At 35.3% G+C, this 17,172-nt stretch overlaps 1 protein-coding gene across 1 annotated transcript in view; it reads right to left on the minus strand.

The window, feature by feature from the left end:
- FIG4 (FIG4 phosphoinositide 5-phosphatase) overlaps positions 1-17,172 on the minus strand; it is a 50,681-nt gene that overhangs the window by 8,093 nt on the left and 25,416 nt on the right. The window contains exons 15-21 of the mRNA XM_058021394.1: positions 15,406-15,572; positions 12,488-12,626; positions 9,728-9,786; positions 9,021-9,168; positions 8,127-8,210; positions 5,196-5,391; positions 2,614-2,696 (exon numbers count right to left, since the gene is read on the minus strand). Of these exons, the coding sequence (XP_057877377.1) occupies positions 2,614-2,696; positions 5,196-5,391; positions 8,127-8,210; positions 9,021-9,168; positions 9,728-9,786; positions 12,488-12,626; positions 15,406-15,572 (876 nt within the window). The remainder of the gene's footprint in view (positions 1-2,613; positions 2,697-5,195; positions 5,392-8,126; positions 8,211-9,020; positions 9,169-9,727; positions 9,787-12,487; positions 12,627-15,405; positions 15,573-17,172) is intronic.

A 17,172-nucleotide genomic window follows, 5' to 3' on the forward strand; every position in this document is an offset into this window, starting at 1 on the left:
GTCAGTCCTCTGCTGAAGTCAATCTAATTTATTCATCTGAAATGCTGTTAGTCCAGATCCCTTATTTACAACTACAACCTTTTGGGACAATTTCTTCATCTCCAAATATTTGCTGGAAGACATTGTCAATGGAAAATACTGTCTTTTTTTTTTTCTTGGCAATGAAGTGGAACAAAATCTTCTGAAAAGTAGTTTATCACTAATCTTAGTCATTCAGAATAGGAGGAAAAGTCAGACGCTTTCAAATGTAAATATATGTAGCTATCTTGCACTCAATTTGTTCACTCTCCAACACAGCTGTGCCACTGAAAAGACAAGTAAATGTCAGTTGTGATTTACTAGTTTAATTTTCTGAGGCAGAGAGTTTTTCTTAACAGTGAGCTTCCATTTAGCTTAAGAAGTCTTACTGGTCTACTTCAGGAATATTTACTACATTTTAACAAGCAACTATTACCAGTGCAAAACCAATAGCATGAAAGAGTGTACAGAAGTCAAACAAACAACATGTTCCTAAACAACTCATTGCAGCTTTTTTTCTGCTCCATTCAGTTTCTATACTGAAACAAATGCCTCAGAGAAAAGCAACATCACTTTGACTGTTAAGGAAATAAATACTTACATTGCTAAATAAGAGAATTTTAAGTGGAAATCAAGATAATTAAGATCTTCTGCTGCAGAAGCCTGCTATTGAAACCAACTTAAAAAAAAACAGAGGTAAATCAATTGCATAAATATTTTAATTAATTGCTTCAAATTATTCAATATTTTGAAAGTTACAAGATCTAAATGCACACAAGCAAGTTTCCCGAGGTCAGGAAGATACCACTCCTGATCTGGAGCATACAACCTCAATTTATTGGAGGGACTTCCTGTCCCTTCCAAATTCAACCAATCTGGGCTTCTGTGATTTCTGTTTTGATAAGAATTATCTCAGCCATCAGTGATAACAGGCTGAATAGATCTGAATTACTTTCAATTTGCATTTACAAATAAGCTTAATACAGATCACTTGACATAAAGCAACTTAACCTGAAGTACTTTGAATGTGCGACACCCTCATCCTCATAATGAAAATAATATGTAACATGTCCAGTGATGTCAAGTGAAGTCAGGATCTTACATCCCCAGTTCCCTTATTACAGTAACAGAAAAAGGCTTGATGTGAGAACTGTCATCATACTGTGAAAGAAATTGCTGCTATTCTCAAGCGATGTACATTTTGCAAAGTATAGATTTTACTGACATCCTTGATTATATAAATCAGCACACCAGACCAGAAATAGCACCATGCCTTGTTAGCTGAAAGAGATAAAGAATTTGTAATTTTTTCTATTTTTAAAACCTGCATTGCTCAAAGGAAATTAAATAAATGCAAGGTTTGTTTTGTTTTTTTCTTAAAAAGGATATAAATAGGGAGCTTCAAAGCCTCCAAGGGGTTTATAGTTTTACATTAGCAATAGACTGAACATTAGTCCAGCCTGAAGAAATTATAAAATTGGAAGTAGCTGCAATTCTGGATGTTAACACAGAATTGTTCATCTGCTCAGAGAGACTCACAGTAGACAGCAGCTCACACTGGGCCATTTTCTGAACCACAAAAACGACCTGCTGTATCAAATGATAGTTGTCAAATTTGCATCCATCTTCTAGGGTTAAAATAAAAAAGAAACAGAGGTAGAGGCATAGATGAAGGTAAAAAATTCAGCTATAATGAGAAACATCCTCCTTAACCCTATTCAAGTGTAGGATCTTCAAATGACTCTGCTTGTAGGAAATAGGTAGAAGTGGGAATTTTAAAGAACAAAAGAGTGCAAGAGAAATAGCTACACCTAAAGAAAAAGCAGGTGAATATAATTTTAAATGTAAAGAAAAATTGCTTTGAGTGGATTACGGAACTAAGTCAGGATGAAATACCATATATCACCGAATTAGATATCACAATGAATTAAAATTTCCCTTAAAAATTGAAAAGGTTTCAAATATAACAGGGTAGCTACTGCTATTACACATTAGAGAATAAAAACAAATGCACACAAGGCTGTGTCAATCCAAGTCTCACAAGTATTCATTTCAATATATACACAGTGCTTTCCTGAGATGAAGTGTAGATTTCTTATATGATATTGTGTTAAATAAAAAGACAACTTTTATTATTTTACATGCATTTTTACAGAATAAGCTATTTAATTATGACTGATTTGAATTGGAGTAATTCAACACTTGAGAAATGCAAACCCCACAGATTACAAAGCTTACAACCATGGAACCATTCTTGGTTCCACTGAGAAGTAAATTCTGTGGAATTTACTTATCAGAGGAATATGGAATTCCTATGAATTTACTTATGAATTTCAAGGGTTATATTAAGTGACAGGTATTTCTTCTGAAGTATCTTTCATTTGATTTAAGCTCCAAATTTTGCTTTCAGAGACATCTGCAGAGCTTCCACTGAAATCAGAATTGACACAGACAGATGGAAACAGTTTGATTTTGAAGAGCATATATAGGCAAATTTCTCATTTAAGTAAGTTTAATCAAAGGCAGCACTTTGACAAACTGCATTTAACTAGCTCAAATTATCCTTTACCAATTACCACTGGAAATTTATCTCACCTTTCATATATTGCAAGATCATCTTCTGTAGGGATATCTGAAAGATTGACTCCATACACGTCTTTTGTTGCTTGTACTACATTCTGGAACATAAGAAATATTCAGATGAAGAATACTGTAACAACATCCAAAGAAAGATTACCTTAAGAAAGAACTTCCTTACAAGCCAAAATATAATTTCAGAAGTGCAGACAAAAACAAATAGGTTTCTCACATCCACAGCAATCATAGTTTATACATATTTTTTAAAGAAAATTATTTATTAAAAATATTAATCAACACATTTATTCAACAAGTGAAGAATTCTTGAAAGATATTATCAGCTAAAGCAACATACTAGGAGACTAAATTATATTAATAGAATATAATGGTGTAGTTATTAAATTCTGTTCTGTATTGAAACTTAATATAGAATAAAACATATTTGTTCAGAGCATGCTCCCACATTTGCTTTCACATTTCCTGCTGTCAATTCTGCAATAATTAGAAACATCAGGTTGAATAGAACTATTTTTATTTCATACATTATGCAATCATGTCAGTCAACTATAACAAGGCATCAGTGCATATGCAATAGCTCACTAACTGTGTCTACTGATTCAGTGCTAAACTGAGGGGAGTTTTCTGACAAGACACGTGAGTCAAATATAAAGACAATTTTCTCTTAGTTCAAAATGATTCAAAGTCAAAGAACTTCAGAAGCTATGTCCTGACCAGAAGAATAAATGCATTTTTATTAACGTCTCAGAGATGTGAACAGAAAGGAACCAGTTTTTTGAGTTCCCCAGATAATAAGGAATGGCATGAATTAACAATGTAAATTATGACTAAAATTCAATGCATGAAAAGGTGCTAATAAATTGGAATATATTTCTTCTTATCATTACTAAAAAGTCAGAATACCTCAGCCAATTTTAAAGCCATTGAAATTCAATGTTTCAAATCACACTTTGTGTTTACACAAAGTGTTTACACACAACACAAACACAACACAAAGTGTTGTGTTTACACCTTTCATTTAAGCATCTTAAAAATCTAAAAAAGATATCTTAGGTCTGAGTGCTGAAGTGTGTTCAAAACAGAGGGAAAAACGGATGTGACATAAATTATGCAATAGTAGGAATCAAGAATAACATTTCAACTTGGATTTTTGTTTAAAAAACCTATATACAATCTGATTTACTGGAGAACAGGTACTCTGCTATTCAGAGATAATGGAAAACTTTTAGATAAAATACCTTGTATAAATACAAATAAATAAATGTGCTTGTACTGGCTCAGGAAGAAGACACTACTGCACTATTGAAGGCTGAAAAATCCATTATCTGAGAACACACAACCCAAGGGTAAAGACTGAATAGAATCAAAATTTGAATCGAGGCAAAAAAAAAAAAGGCAGTGTAATTGTCTGTTGCCTATCAGGCACTAGATTTATGCTAAGGTCGTAAATACTCAATTTTCTTCAGAAGTGATAACATGCACAATCCTATAACCATTTAAATTAGCTGTGGCTTTAAAAAAACCAACCCTGCTGGACAACATAAATATTTTCCAAATTTCTATAGTATACATTAGCATAATCTTTTGCTACGATACTTTCAATGGTATCCAAGACGGATATCTACAAGAAAGAATTTGAAGAACTATTACATGAACTAATAAAATAGATACTTCCATAATTTTTATACAACTCAGTATTTTCATTAAATTAGCACCCAAGGGATTCCAACAAAATGGGAGTTATGCTAGGAAAAAAAGATTAATAGCCCACAGCTGCAAATGTACATTCTTTCCACCTGACTGGGCAAATGCAATTTATTTCACTATTTTATTCTCTGCCATTATCTGCAACCTAAGTAGCAGTAATAGCATAGGACCTGTGCGGTAACATTATCATGCACATTTTTGAAGTTAGTTAATTCTTTTTTTTTTTAATGCCAGACCACATAATTATGGGACAGCAATTTAAAAGTGTTCACATAAATCAGGTTGAAATTTAGACGAAATGAACATTAATTTACAGTTCATTGACCTAAGCAAGTGGCATTGTCCAAAATGAATTGCCTTGTCATTCCAAGAGGTGGTTCTCAGGACCTCAGGTTCATACTATGTGTCCTTCAGGGGGTTTGCTCCAGATAAACTCCCATGGACTAAATATTGATTAAGTAGGTAGATCAAGTACATTCCTGGAGAAAAGGAATCATTTGCATGCTCCGAGGGCACCTAATGATGTGTGCCAGAGCACAGTAACAGACAATAATAAGACATGCACTACTGCTCTGAATTAACACACTAATACAGATGCATTTTAAGCTATGTAATGACCTGAATACCTTTCAAATGCCATAGGTTTCTGACAGTAGTTTTCTTTTTTTTAATGTTATTTTCCTTTGTGTTTCACTATTACATGACAAGAAGAACAGAAAAGGTTAAGAAACAGTTGTACTAATATCTACACAAAAAAATTACACTGGAGACCTTTGTCACTAAAGTTCTCAGTGCTTTACTTCTGACTGTTCTATAATGCTTTTTAAAGGGAATGTGAATTTTAAGCTTTCTTGCCTAACACAGTAATTTCTTACCTCTGTGATTTTTGTATTGTCTCCTGTATCAGTCACCTTTACAGGAGTTGAACGTTGAGAAACTGCACCTTCATCTTCTTTATCTGTCCCAGAATCATCTTCAGAACTACTTGACACTGCTTCCTCACTTGGGGGTGGAGGAGCACTAGCAGCTGTTTTGCGCTGCAGCACAGTTTCTTCTCTATTATTTTTGTTCCTGTTAGGAAAGGCAGTGTGTATTTATGAAATCAGCAAGATATTAGCAATGAATATTTAAAATTCCTAATCTTGGTTACAATCTTTCCAGGGAAATAAGTTTTAACTTCTGAGGCAACTTTTTTACTCATCTTTAAAATCTCTGATTGATTTATCTTCTTCCATCTCTTCTAATTCCAGAGCATTTAAAGAAAGCCCAAAGGATTCTGTCAGCTTTTCTCCACTAATTCTCTGATTCTTTACTTAAATCCCTCCCCACAACTGAATAAATAAAAAAGAATAAAAATTAATTGAGATATCACATCTTTGGTTTTGATCTTGGAAAAAGTTACACTTTCTGATTAATAACAATATCCACTCCAATATCTTCCTTAATCTTGGTTCCAAATCTTAATGGTAATGTCACTTTTTTTCCTTTATTTTCCATATCTCTCTCCTCAATTTAATTCTTTAATCAGCAACATTTCTTGGTGCAGTATGTGTTTCTCACTCAATAAATTCTAGTCAATATAAAGGCCTTATTTATAAGAACCCTTCAAGATACAGCATCCCTATGTAAGCAGGCTAACACTGGATTTATTTAACTGTATGCACTCTGAAAGTTACACATTACTTTGCCCATCAGATATCATATCAAACTTATGTACTCTGCATCTCTCCTACTGGCCACAGAAGAGCACTCAGTTGCAACTTCCTCTCAGACACTGTCACAATCTTTCAGGGAAGGCAGTTAATGAATAGACATTAATGATGGAATAGACAGTTTATAGACAAATCCCTGGAAATAGGGAAGGAACATCTCTTCCTTGCTGCAGTGACTGTTCCATGTATCACTGACAGACAGTGTGTCTCATTCTAAAGGAGGACAGCAGTATGCTAAAGGCTGGGAAAAGAGCTCCTAGATTGATGCAAATGCTATTTGGAGATGCAGGTCTAGTGCTCTCATCAGCACCACTTGAGCCCTAGTGGAGCACACTATGACAGTTACAGAGGCTGCCTCTTGAAGTGAAACTCACACAGCAGTTTATCCCTGTACTAAATTAGCTACACTTCATATGCTCAAGGAACATGTATAAACACGTAGGAGAGTCCTTCAAAGGTTCTGATCTGAGAGCATATCCCACCCCCAAAGACATTATTGTATCAGAAATAATCTTAGAGCTGGAACAAATGCCTTGGGGAAAATAACACCATGGGGCATTTGATTTCTGACTCAGCAGAACCTGACATTTCCTTGGACTGAAATGTACAGAAAGTTATAAAGACATAAGCATTCTTTTTAGGGAAAATAAAGGGATTTTTCCCTACTGTTCTAGATGAGGTGAAGGTCACAAGAAAAGCAGTCCTTTCTGAAAGCTGAAGAATGGAGCAAGTAGCCAAACTGGTAAGAGTGTTATCCTCACCCCACTCCCAACATGTACCCAGCCAAGATCTAAGTCTCCTTGGGACCTGAATGCCTACAGACAAAAAGAGATGACCAAATTTCATTCAGAAATGTCTTAGATCAGAAGATGATGACAAATGAGCAAGGCAAAGGTACTGCCTTTTGCAAGGCTAAATATGGGTGAGGTGCAAGAGTGAAGCCATGTTTTACCCTACAACACAGTCAGTGAAGGGGAAGCCTTATAAGTGATACACAGAGAGTCGTGGAATGTGGCTTTGATGGAGCTGATTCTCTGTCCCACATCAACCCCTAAAAATCACAGCAAAGACCTTGAATAGAAGTGCCTGAGAAAATTATATCATGGTCAACTATTTAATGGAGTACCTGGAGACAAATTAGTCCAAAATCTGATATTTTATCAAATCGGAAGTATAAAGCTTATCCTCAAAATACTCATAAACTCAAGTTCTTAGCAGAGACAAACTGTGTAACACTGAACATTCTTCCTGTTTTTTCCCAGGGAATCAGTAGCACAAAATGAGGTTCTACTGGTGATAAGCATAGTCTACTCTCAACATTTATTTACAATGAGACTCTCAGGACAAGAGCACACAAGAGTCCAATGTTCTAGTGTTTAACAAAACAGCAAGTTTTCAGAGGAACTTATAATGCTGTGACAGCACAGGAACTACTGACAAAAGGTTTCCTTAATATGAGCTACCAAAGAGAGAATTAATTCAGGAAAATTCTGCACAGCCCTTGTGGGACACAGCAGTGGAACAAAGAGAGTAACAGAGCAGGTCCAGGATGCAAAAGCAGCTAAATGAAGCATTCATTTGTCCCTGCAAATGTTGCTGGATTGTTTTATATAGTTTTATCCATAAATATTTTAATAACATATTTTATCAAAGACTATGCTGAAATTGGCATTTATTGCTGTTTCAGAATATGCACTATTTATGAAAAATTAATCATTTTTTTAAAGACAACAAGAAAATATGCACCGCTGTCAACTCCAATAGAGAACAGAGTTGACACTACGATGAAGAGATGATCAAATTTTAATAACTTCTGTATATTATTGATAAAATCTTCTCATGAATTTCACTTTGAGGAATCAGAGAAAACAGAAAATATTAAACAAGTCAAATTAAGAATTCCTAGTGTCAAATAAAAATCTCAAATTAGATGTGATTTTCAAAGTGTACAATTCTGCAGTATAACATCAATGAATTTTTTATTTCCCGTGTAACATTGAATATTCTTCACAGACTCACACATAAGAGTTTATATATTTTCATTACAATTTCACTACTATTAAACCAGAACAAAATTTCTGATTTCAGACTTACCCCAACACAGATTTTCCAGTTTCATCAGGTTTACGAACAGTGAATGGACTTGGATCAATGCCCACATTCTTAGGCATAAAATCTCTGCCAAAATAGAAGAAGTGTTTATGAACAAAGTGCAACACATAAGTTTTTTTAATTTTCTGGAAGAGCCACCTCTAACATCTACCTGGGAACTAAAGAAAAAGAATCATCATAAAGAGATATCAAGTTCTAACTTTATCATTTCAAGTTGATGTACATATAACCTAGTTATTTAAAAAGCTTTCAGTTGCATTATTTAGTTCCATAAAACATCTGCAAGTATCACCACTTGCCAAAGATGCTACAGCACCTTGCTCCATTCCTGTGCTGAAGAGGCCTGATAACTCAGGGCTACATAGATTGCTTTCAAAATGCTGCCAACACACAAACTGGGTCAAACAGCTACATGAAAAATAATCTGCCTGGAAATCTTTAGCCAAACCATGATTCAGGTTATGCTCTGAATAGCCAGCTGACTGCTGCCAACAAAAAAAACCCCCAAAATATCTGACCAGCTGTGAGAAGCAGTTGAACTGAAGAAAACAACTGCAAAACAAGAGCAGAACAATGAGAAAACAATTGTTTTGAAAGTAGCTTCTGTGATCTGAATCAACAGAGACAAGTTCATGTCTCATGCATCAACTGCCCAGACACTAGGCACTCCATAATAAAAAATAATTGGATATCTAATTGCTATTTTTATGGATTTTTTCAAAGAGTAACATTTCCATGTAGCATTGTGATTTAGTTTCAAGAACTTTGCTAAATTTGAAATGACACGTATTTAACCAAATAAATCAAATGCATATTTAATTCACACCACATCAACTTCCATTCAAGGATTTAGAGTCACAAACCATCCCAATATACCTTGTAGAATTGGTCATTGCCAAGCAGAAGGTCTCATCAAAACTGCTCAACTCATATGGCCTAAAGAACTCATTGTGTATATCAATTTCCTCATCATATTTGTGGAATTTCTTCACGGTCAACTTGCGTCTGTTTTCAGCACATGTCACTGAGGGGGAAAAAAAATCTTTTTACTAGCAATTACTGACTCTTGCAAAAATCTAATCAAACAGTAGCCTGCTCACCAAGCCACCATCCCAGTCATATCCTCTCTGAGACAAGGAAATATGACATGAAGAAGATGCATTGCACATCTTTAATAAATATGCATTAACAGCCACTGTAATTTGATTTCATTTCATGATGACAGTTCTTAATAAAATATGCTCCACAGCACCCCAGAGAAATAAGGCTATATTGTGTCAACTGTGACAGGAACAGGACCACCAGCACAGACTATAAATATATGCTAATAGACTAGAAAAAAAAATTAAGTGTGCCCTGGGTCATAAACATGAAGGTCAAGTTTTAGTCACTCAGGTAGCTCTTGCAACCTGCAATTGAAAAATCATATCTCCTTGGAGGGGGGGGGGGCGTGGAGAAATATTTAAGAAACCATTATGGAAACATTCTTTTTTCCAGATTTGGGATATAAATTAAAAAACATTTGTGACTAAAACTTCTTTTTCAAGATACTCTGCAAGGCAAGGAGCAAATATAGGTCCTACCTTCATCAAAAGGAAGAGGTAAATGCTTTAGCACACCTGTAGTCCACCAGTAAGTGTAGCTGTACAGGAAAACCAGAAACACAACTGATACAGGAGATTGGATCTTGTACCTAACCTATCCATCACCCATCCATACAGTGTCACTTCAGCAAACATTGCTGAATTGGAGGGAGGATTTCAACAGGCCCCTGTCCAACTACTTTGCTCTTAAATCAAGAAATTTAAACACACAAAACTCAATACAGATATGGACAGAAGAGTGGTTTTGTTTCATTAACAAATACATTTCAGGTGCCTACCTCTACAGCACTGAAAATTAATGTATTAATGTCTTTGTACATATCAAAAGTATTTATGTATTTCTCTTCTTCTGGTCATTGGAGGATGGGAGGAGTGAGGGGAAGGCATCCCCTCACAGATATTATTCAGATCCCAAAATTTAGGAAAAACCTGTGAAGAGGTGAAGGTCAATGGTATTAAGATTGGATGACTGTCAAAGCAGCTGACTTCTATAGAAAGAAATATTTGATGTAACAGCTGTCATAAGTCTGAGAGCTGTTGGCATATCTAACAGCAAAATTCAAGCCCTGCTGGAAGCTTATTCAGGACTTCTGTAAAACAACAAAGGAAGTGAAACAACATTCATAAAACAAAGCACGTTTTAGCTTTCATTCATGTTTACACATTTTTATTGTCTCTTCTCAAATATACTTTAATTTCTTTGATTTATTCTGATAGTTTCTTCTACTTCATTACATGGAATGAAAACACAATTGTCTTCATTGATTTTTATTTCAAATACTTGTGTATTCACAATACTGTGAGGGCTGTAATCAGTATTAATGTGGTTATCTCCTACTCCTGTCAATGTAGCCATCTGCATTAGACACAATGGGCATATTCCCATGGCCAGGGATAGGCTTGTTAGTGGGATTTAGGAGATGGTACAGGACAGGCAGGAAAACACACTTCAGTTCCAAGAACTGTGTATATCCTAGACAATAAGGAATGAGTTATGCCTGATGGCCCTGCCTCTTCTCAAAGTACCATGCTAGTAAGCAATTTTCTCCAATGCCTTCAGAAATGATGCAGATACACCCAGTTTTGTTGCCAGCATAAATGATAAGTAACATGGCAACACAAAGTCTCCTTTTCCATATTCCTTCCACATGAATCATTAGTTATATAGAAGTAAGATATGAACCTTATTAAATATCTTCCTCCTGATAAGGAGGCAATTACAATATAGGAAAAGCACAGACAGTCAAAGAAGTTTCAATGACAGGAAACATCTTCCTTCTCCTGTACCCTTGATTTCATTACAAGTGTTGTTATTTCTTTTGCTGCTGTGCCCAAGGAATCTAAAAGAGCCACTACACAGGCAGGGAGAAGTTACACAAAGAACTTGTCAAAATGTTGGTAGAAACAAAAAATTACTTAGAGAATTTTTTCACAGATTTATTTCACCTAGTTATTACAGGAAGGTGTCATTTTATTCACATAATGAAACATCTTGATTGTACATTATAACTGCTCAGAAGAAATTCTGGTTTGAATGAAAGGTAAAAAATAATTAACAAGCAAATGAAGAGTACCAATATTTCTTTTTAATATTCCACCTCATTTGAGAACAGTATGTGTGACAAATAAGAGGTGGACTGTTTTAACACAGTAACAGATGAAAGGGAGACAAGAACATTTGCATATTTGCTATATATCAGCTGAATTAATTTTAGACATACAATAATGTTCAGAATGAGTAGTTGAGAAAATTAATATTGCATGTTTAATGTGTGCCTGAAATAGCACTTGGTTTCATGGCTCATATAAGCTACCTTTAAGAGAAGCCTCAGGAGACAATACAAGAGGACAGAAATTCACAAAGAGCCATATCATGTGCCAGCTGCTGAGACAGGTTAACAGAATAAGCAGCCAACAGGGGCTGATCACACTGGTTAAACACTTGCAGTTTTGCCCAGACAAAAATCTAAATGCAGGTATTCAGATCTGCCATTTGTACTAAAGGGCTTTACAGCTCACAAAATGAATAAAGATAAAACCAGCCAAAATCCTAAGAGATTGTTTAGTTGACAAGTTGAGTACTGTCTGTTTTGTTAAAATGGATTTTTTTAAAAGCACAGTATTCATAGTCTTCAAAATATCATTTCCCTCTGTGAAGCAATTGAATTACTTTAAAATTTTATACTTTATTATTTCTGCTTATTGCCAAAAAACTACAGTGGGATGCAAATGAAGACAAATAGTCTTAAAACAGGCTAGACATAGGCTAAAAGGAAGGCAAAAAATCATGGGTTTTTTGTATGGACAGCTGCAGACTAAGTGAACTACACAGAAAAAGAAATGTTATCCTTTTCATATAATCTCAAATTCAACCATTAATAAATCTGAAAATTAAGAATGCACCCATATATTAATGAAACTGTAGTAACTGTACTTCAGTACAACACTGAAGCATTTCACACTGAAGGATCGAGTTTCATATAAAATTAAACTTCCTGTGGTATTCCTGTGGTATTTTTAAGTACCACAGGAAATTAACATACTGAACAAATCCTTTGAAACACCAACATTCAGCATTTTATGGTAATCTCTTGAAGGTGTTTTTAAGATTTTGTATAAACTTAAAAAACAGTAAGCAAGTTTTTGACAGGTTGACCTAATTATTTGATTAGCAATGTGTGTTTTTTATAATGTATTAGAGCAATACCAAATAAAACAAAAAATAAAACAGCAAAATACCTTTGCCTGGTCTGTGACAGATTGAGGGAGTTCTTGTGATGCAAATAAAAATCAGTGGGAAGTTCCCAGAGATGTGGCTTTCCTTCTGCAGGTTTGAACACTCCCAGAAAGAGATTGATAGAATCCTGCCTGTCTGCATCTGTAAGACAAGAGGCACACTTCACACCAGGAGCACTGCACAGCTCAGGCCCATTCAAACACACATTCAGTGCTTCTCTTTGCTCCTGAGAGACTGAGTGTGTCTCCTATGACTGCTGCAGGGCCCTCTGGGCTTCAAGCAGCACCATGGAACTTCATTGACAGCAGAGCTGCTACACTGCAGGGCACGTGGGGCTGGTACCAACGCTGCCCCTTTCCTTGGCTTCTCCCTCAGCAGCCCAGCCTTGGCAGAAGTCAGACCTCACACTGCAACTCTGTCTCCCACATGTGTGCATAAAGCACATGCATGGATTAAGGCATGTTTCAAGAAATCTGACATACCTTAGTAAATTTACTGCAGCCTAAATAACTGAAAAGTGATGAAATTAAACAATATCCATACAACACAAGTTTCCAACAAAACATACAAATTATGAATTCTTTGGGATTTTCTTGCCAATACATAGTAAAATGATTAAATTTCATAAACACCTTTTAGTAATTTGGACTTGTTCCCTGTTGGTTTAAACCATTAATTTAGCTTGTCATAGTCTAAGCTCCACCAAATTATCACTCAATATGTGTCTTACTTTTTCTCATCCTTACAGCTTAATTAGTAGTAAATATCCTCAGAGCGTTGAGGTCAACAGATGAAAACACTTTTTTATAAGACTAGATTATTTTTAGATTCATGTATTTTCAACGGTAGACAAGCAGTAAGGTGTGGCTGAGAGATTTATTTAGGAAGCAGTGATAGCAGGCCTTTTTCAACCCTGCTCTGAATCTTATATACTGTATGACCCCAAGCAAATCACTAACATTTTCTGAGTCTGTTTAATTCAGGCACATAAAATACACAAGTATTAAAAAAATGTTTCTTGGATCAGAAACACAAGGAAATGCTGATTTATGAACTAGCTAGCCCTCAGATTTTTATTTGCATTTTAAAGCATATATGACTAATAGCAACAATAACAAATGCAGTACAGCAAATCAGCACCTTGTTCTAAAACTGTTTCCTTTTTCTCTGCTTTCTTAGAAAACTTAAAAAATAAAATGATCTCTCTTATGTGCCACATTAACAAGCTAGCTGTTGACCTCTGAACAGGCAGTGTAGGACAGTGAACCTTTAAATTTCATTGAAACAAATATTTTAAAACTCCATACTAAAAATGCAACAAAGTAAATATGACATTGAATGCTACATTTCAACAATGTCATCTTCAAACACAAGGAATGCATACAGCACCAAAAATATTTGCCTCAGATGGGATCAAACACCAAAATCCTAAGTAAATCGGGGAAAGTATGCAGCACTTTTAAGAAAATTTCACTCAAAGACAGTATTGACTTTAGTAAAGACTAATGTTTATTTGTGAAGTTTCCTACAAGTTCATTGAGATTACGAGATGGACTTTATTTATTTCTCAATTTTTTCTTCTTTTTGTAACATCTTTTTTAGAACAATTTTTTTTATTACTAGAAGACATGCATATCATGACTATACCTGCAAGCAGACCACAGCCCAGATGTGGACCTAGAACTTTGCTCAGGCTTCTACCTAACCATTTCAGTGGCTAGCATAAACAGCTCAGAGATTTGTTCCATCTTCTATGTCACAGTACAGGTGACACTGTAAGTGTGCTACCTTTGGCTCAAAAGAATTGATGAAGCCAGACTTTATTGCCAATGCAAATAATAAGAGATCACATCACTGAAATAAACAAGTTCTCTATTTCCCATTTAGTTTGGACAAATGATACACAAATTACATGGTTTACGTTCATAAAAGTTACTCTGAATGGTATGCTCTCAACATTGCTATATATACAAAAGCAATAATTTCAGCCAAAGAAAACAGATTACTGAAGTATTTCTAGCCATTGTCCAACTCACTGTTTTAAAATTCACAATCTCTAAATAATTGCAGTGTGCTAAGACAAAGAAAAAAAACGTACTTCCACCCCTGGCTATGCAACTTTTGTGAGAAAGAGTAATAGAGGACTGACAGAATATTTATAACACAGTAGCATTCAGTGTTTGCACTTCTGACATGTCTTAGACCGCCCTTTGATCATTCTTTTAGATCTTTTGCAAGACTTCTAAACACACCACAGGTTTGGGTTTTTTTAAATTTTTCATAAAATAAGGCTCAGCATTTTTCAAAGAAGTTTTCCCTTAGTAATGTTGCCCAGAAGAAAGTAGAACATTCAGTGTTCAACTAATGAGTAACATGAGCTAATAAAGGAGTAAGTTAATATTTTACAGCTTACTTGAATAAAAAAACTAGATTTTTACTTGGTTTTTTAATTTAATTTTGTCTTTTCTACCACAGATTTAACAGTTTGTAGCTCCTATTTACACAAAACAATTACACACATTACAGCTTTCTTTGTTTTGAGCTCTCAGAAACAACACAAGAAATACTCCACATGAAGCCTTCTACTTGTGTTAGATTTACCAGTTTCCTTATATTTGCTGAAGTCATTGTGTCCACCTTTTTAAAACTCTGCAACACCTACCTGCTCCTCTACTGATCTACAAATGTCACTGACAGATGCAGTGCAACATCTGTGCATTTTCTAAATAAAGGGCTGCATGCTACAACACAGGATAAATAAATATATCATCAAAACAGAATACCTATTTGAGATGTTATAAAATTATTTGGAAATTATAGTATAGAGGAACTCTGCCATAAGGTCATAGTGTAGATTACTGAAACATCATGAGTAAGATGTTTTGCAAACAATGGCCTGAAAGAAAGCACTTAAATTTACCTGAGAAAGCATTACTGTAGTATCTTGAGAGTGTTTGCATAATATCTTTGGAATGCTGAGTCCATGGAGCAATCTTTCTGTAGGTTTTTACTCTGTGGACAAGCTGAGAGCCTCCATACTGCAGAGAAAGTGTGTCCCCATGATCTTCATATAATTCTTCAAATAATCTGAAGGAAAAGCAAAAGGTGTAATTTATGAAACTTCTAAACAGAATTTTAAAAGAGAAAATATAATAAAGTCTTTCTGCAAGTGCAATACAATTTCTTTGCCTTTATTCAGATAAATATGCGAAAATTGTATTCAGACATAATAATTACTAAGAAGGTTTAGACTTTGAGATTTTCATTACTTCTTAATATAAGAGGTTTACACAGAGTATGCAGTTCTGTAGATTCAGGAAGACTAACATGTCCTGCTACATAATGGGGAGAAAATAAACAATATATCTTCACTAAGCAAGACATGTTTAATACACTAAAAGGGACAGAACATATCAGTGTCTCAAGGCTACATCTTCTGTTAAGTACATCAGGAATGAAGTTAGCATAACCTTCCAAAAATCTCTGCAGTTACAGATGACTCAAAGGTACAAAATGAATAAACACGACTTGCAAGGAAAATGGAGGCTGTCAGGTAACATTTGCTGGAGCTGGAAAATCTTGATGTAAGCAGAAAGCAAAAAGAATTGGCTAAGAATTGACTTGAACAAGGAGAGCTGGCTAAAAAGTCCTCTGGCATCAAGAAGTTGACACTATCCAAACTGGGACTAGTTCAAATAGCAAAAATTAAACAAGTTTCCTATCAATGACAAAAACAAGACAAAAAGAGGCTATCTTAAGGAGATGGTGCTCAGTCTAAAACATAAGAGACTGGAAAGTACTTCTCAGAAATGGAGACTATGGCTTTGCTTGAACCAAACAACAACAAGGATGATATTTTGGTAAAAAAGACTGGCAGGTTAGTTAAGAGGCATAAAACCCCCAAACCAGAACAAAATAAGCCCTGACCCGTCCCCAAAACAGAAAAGCAAACCCAATCATTAAACCTGTTGGAATGTGTTTCACATCAGTACAAAGTAAGACAAAGTAACTCAGGCATCTACATGTAATAACTGCAGAGCAAAAAAGTCCTTGGGGAGTGAAAAGGAAGATAGAAACAAACAAGAAAATATTTTATTTTTTTAAAAAACACCAGAACAAGACAACAAAAGCATTCCCCTAATAAAGTTTCCAACAAAAGGGACAGTATTGCATATGTAACCTAGCAACCATCTGACTGAAGTCCTCCTGGAAAGGAGCTGGATGAAGAACACTTATCTGAGCAGCAAATCCATTTCTGCAAAAACTAAATAGCTGTCCAGCAAATCTTCTGTCCAAGGTCAAGTACAAAAAGATCAATTAGAAGGAAACATCTGCTAAGTAACTTAAAAAAAAAACGAAAGAAAAACCCCAAAACAACAGACAAAAAAAACCCCAAAGAAATAATCCCAAGCCCACTTGCCTCCACAGACATTGTTCAGAGAGCACAATATGATGTATGAGCATCTCATTTGTTTCTTTGGGTTTGGTGGGTTGGTTTGGTTTTGTTTGACCAGTAGCCCCAAGAGGCTGCACAGCAACTGGTATTGGCAGCAGGAATTATTTATTCCCAGAGGTAAACGTGCAGCTCCCAGCACCTGGGACATGCTGGATCAGAGGCACAGCCACTAGTGGGTGCTCTCCCTGCCACCAGGCAGAGGCCAGGAGGCACCCACCTGCAGAGTGAACC

Source organism: Melospiza georgiana, chromosome 3, assembly GCF_028018845.1.
Source record: "Melospiza georgiana isolate bMelGeo1 chromosome 3, bMelGeo1.pri, whole genome shotgun sequence".
Lineage (NCBI taxonomy): Eukaryota > Metazoa > Chordata > Aves > Passeriformes > Passerellidae > Melospiza > Melospiza georgiana.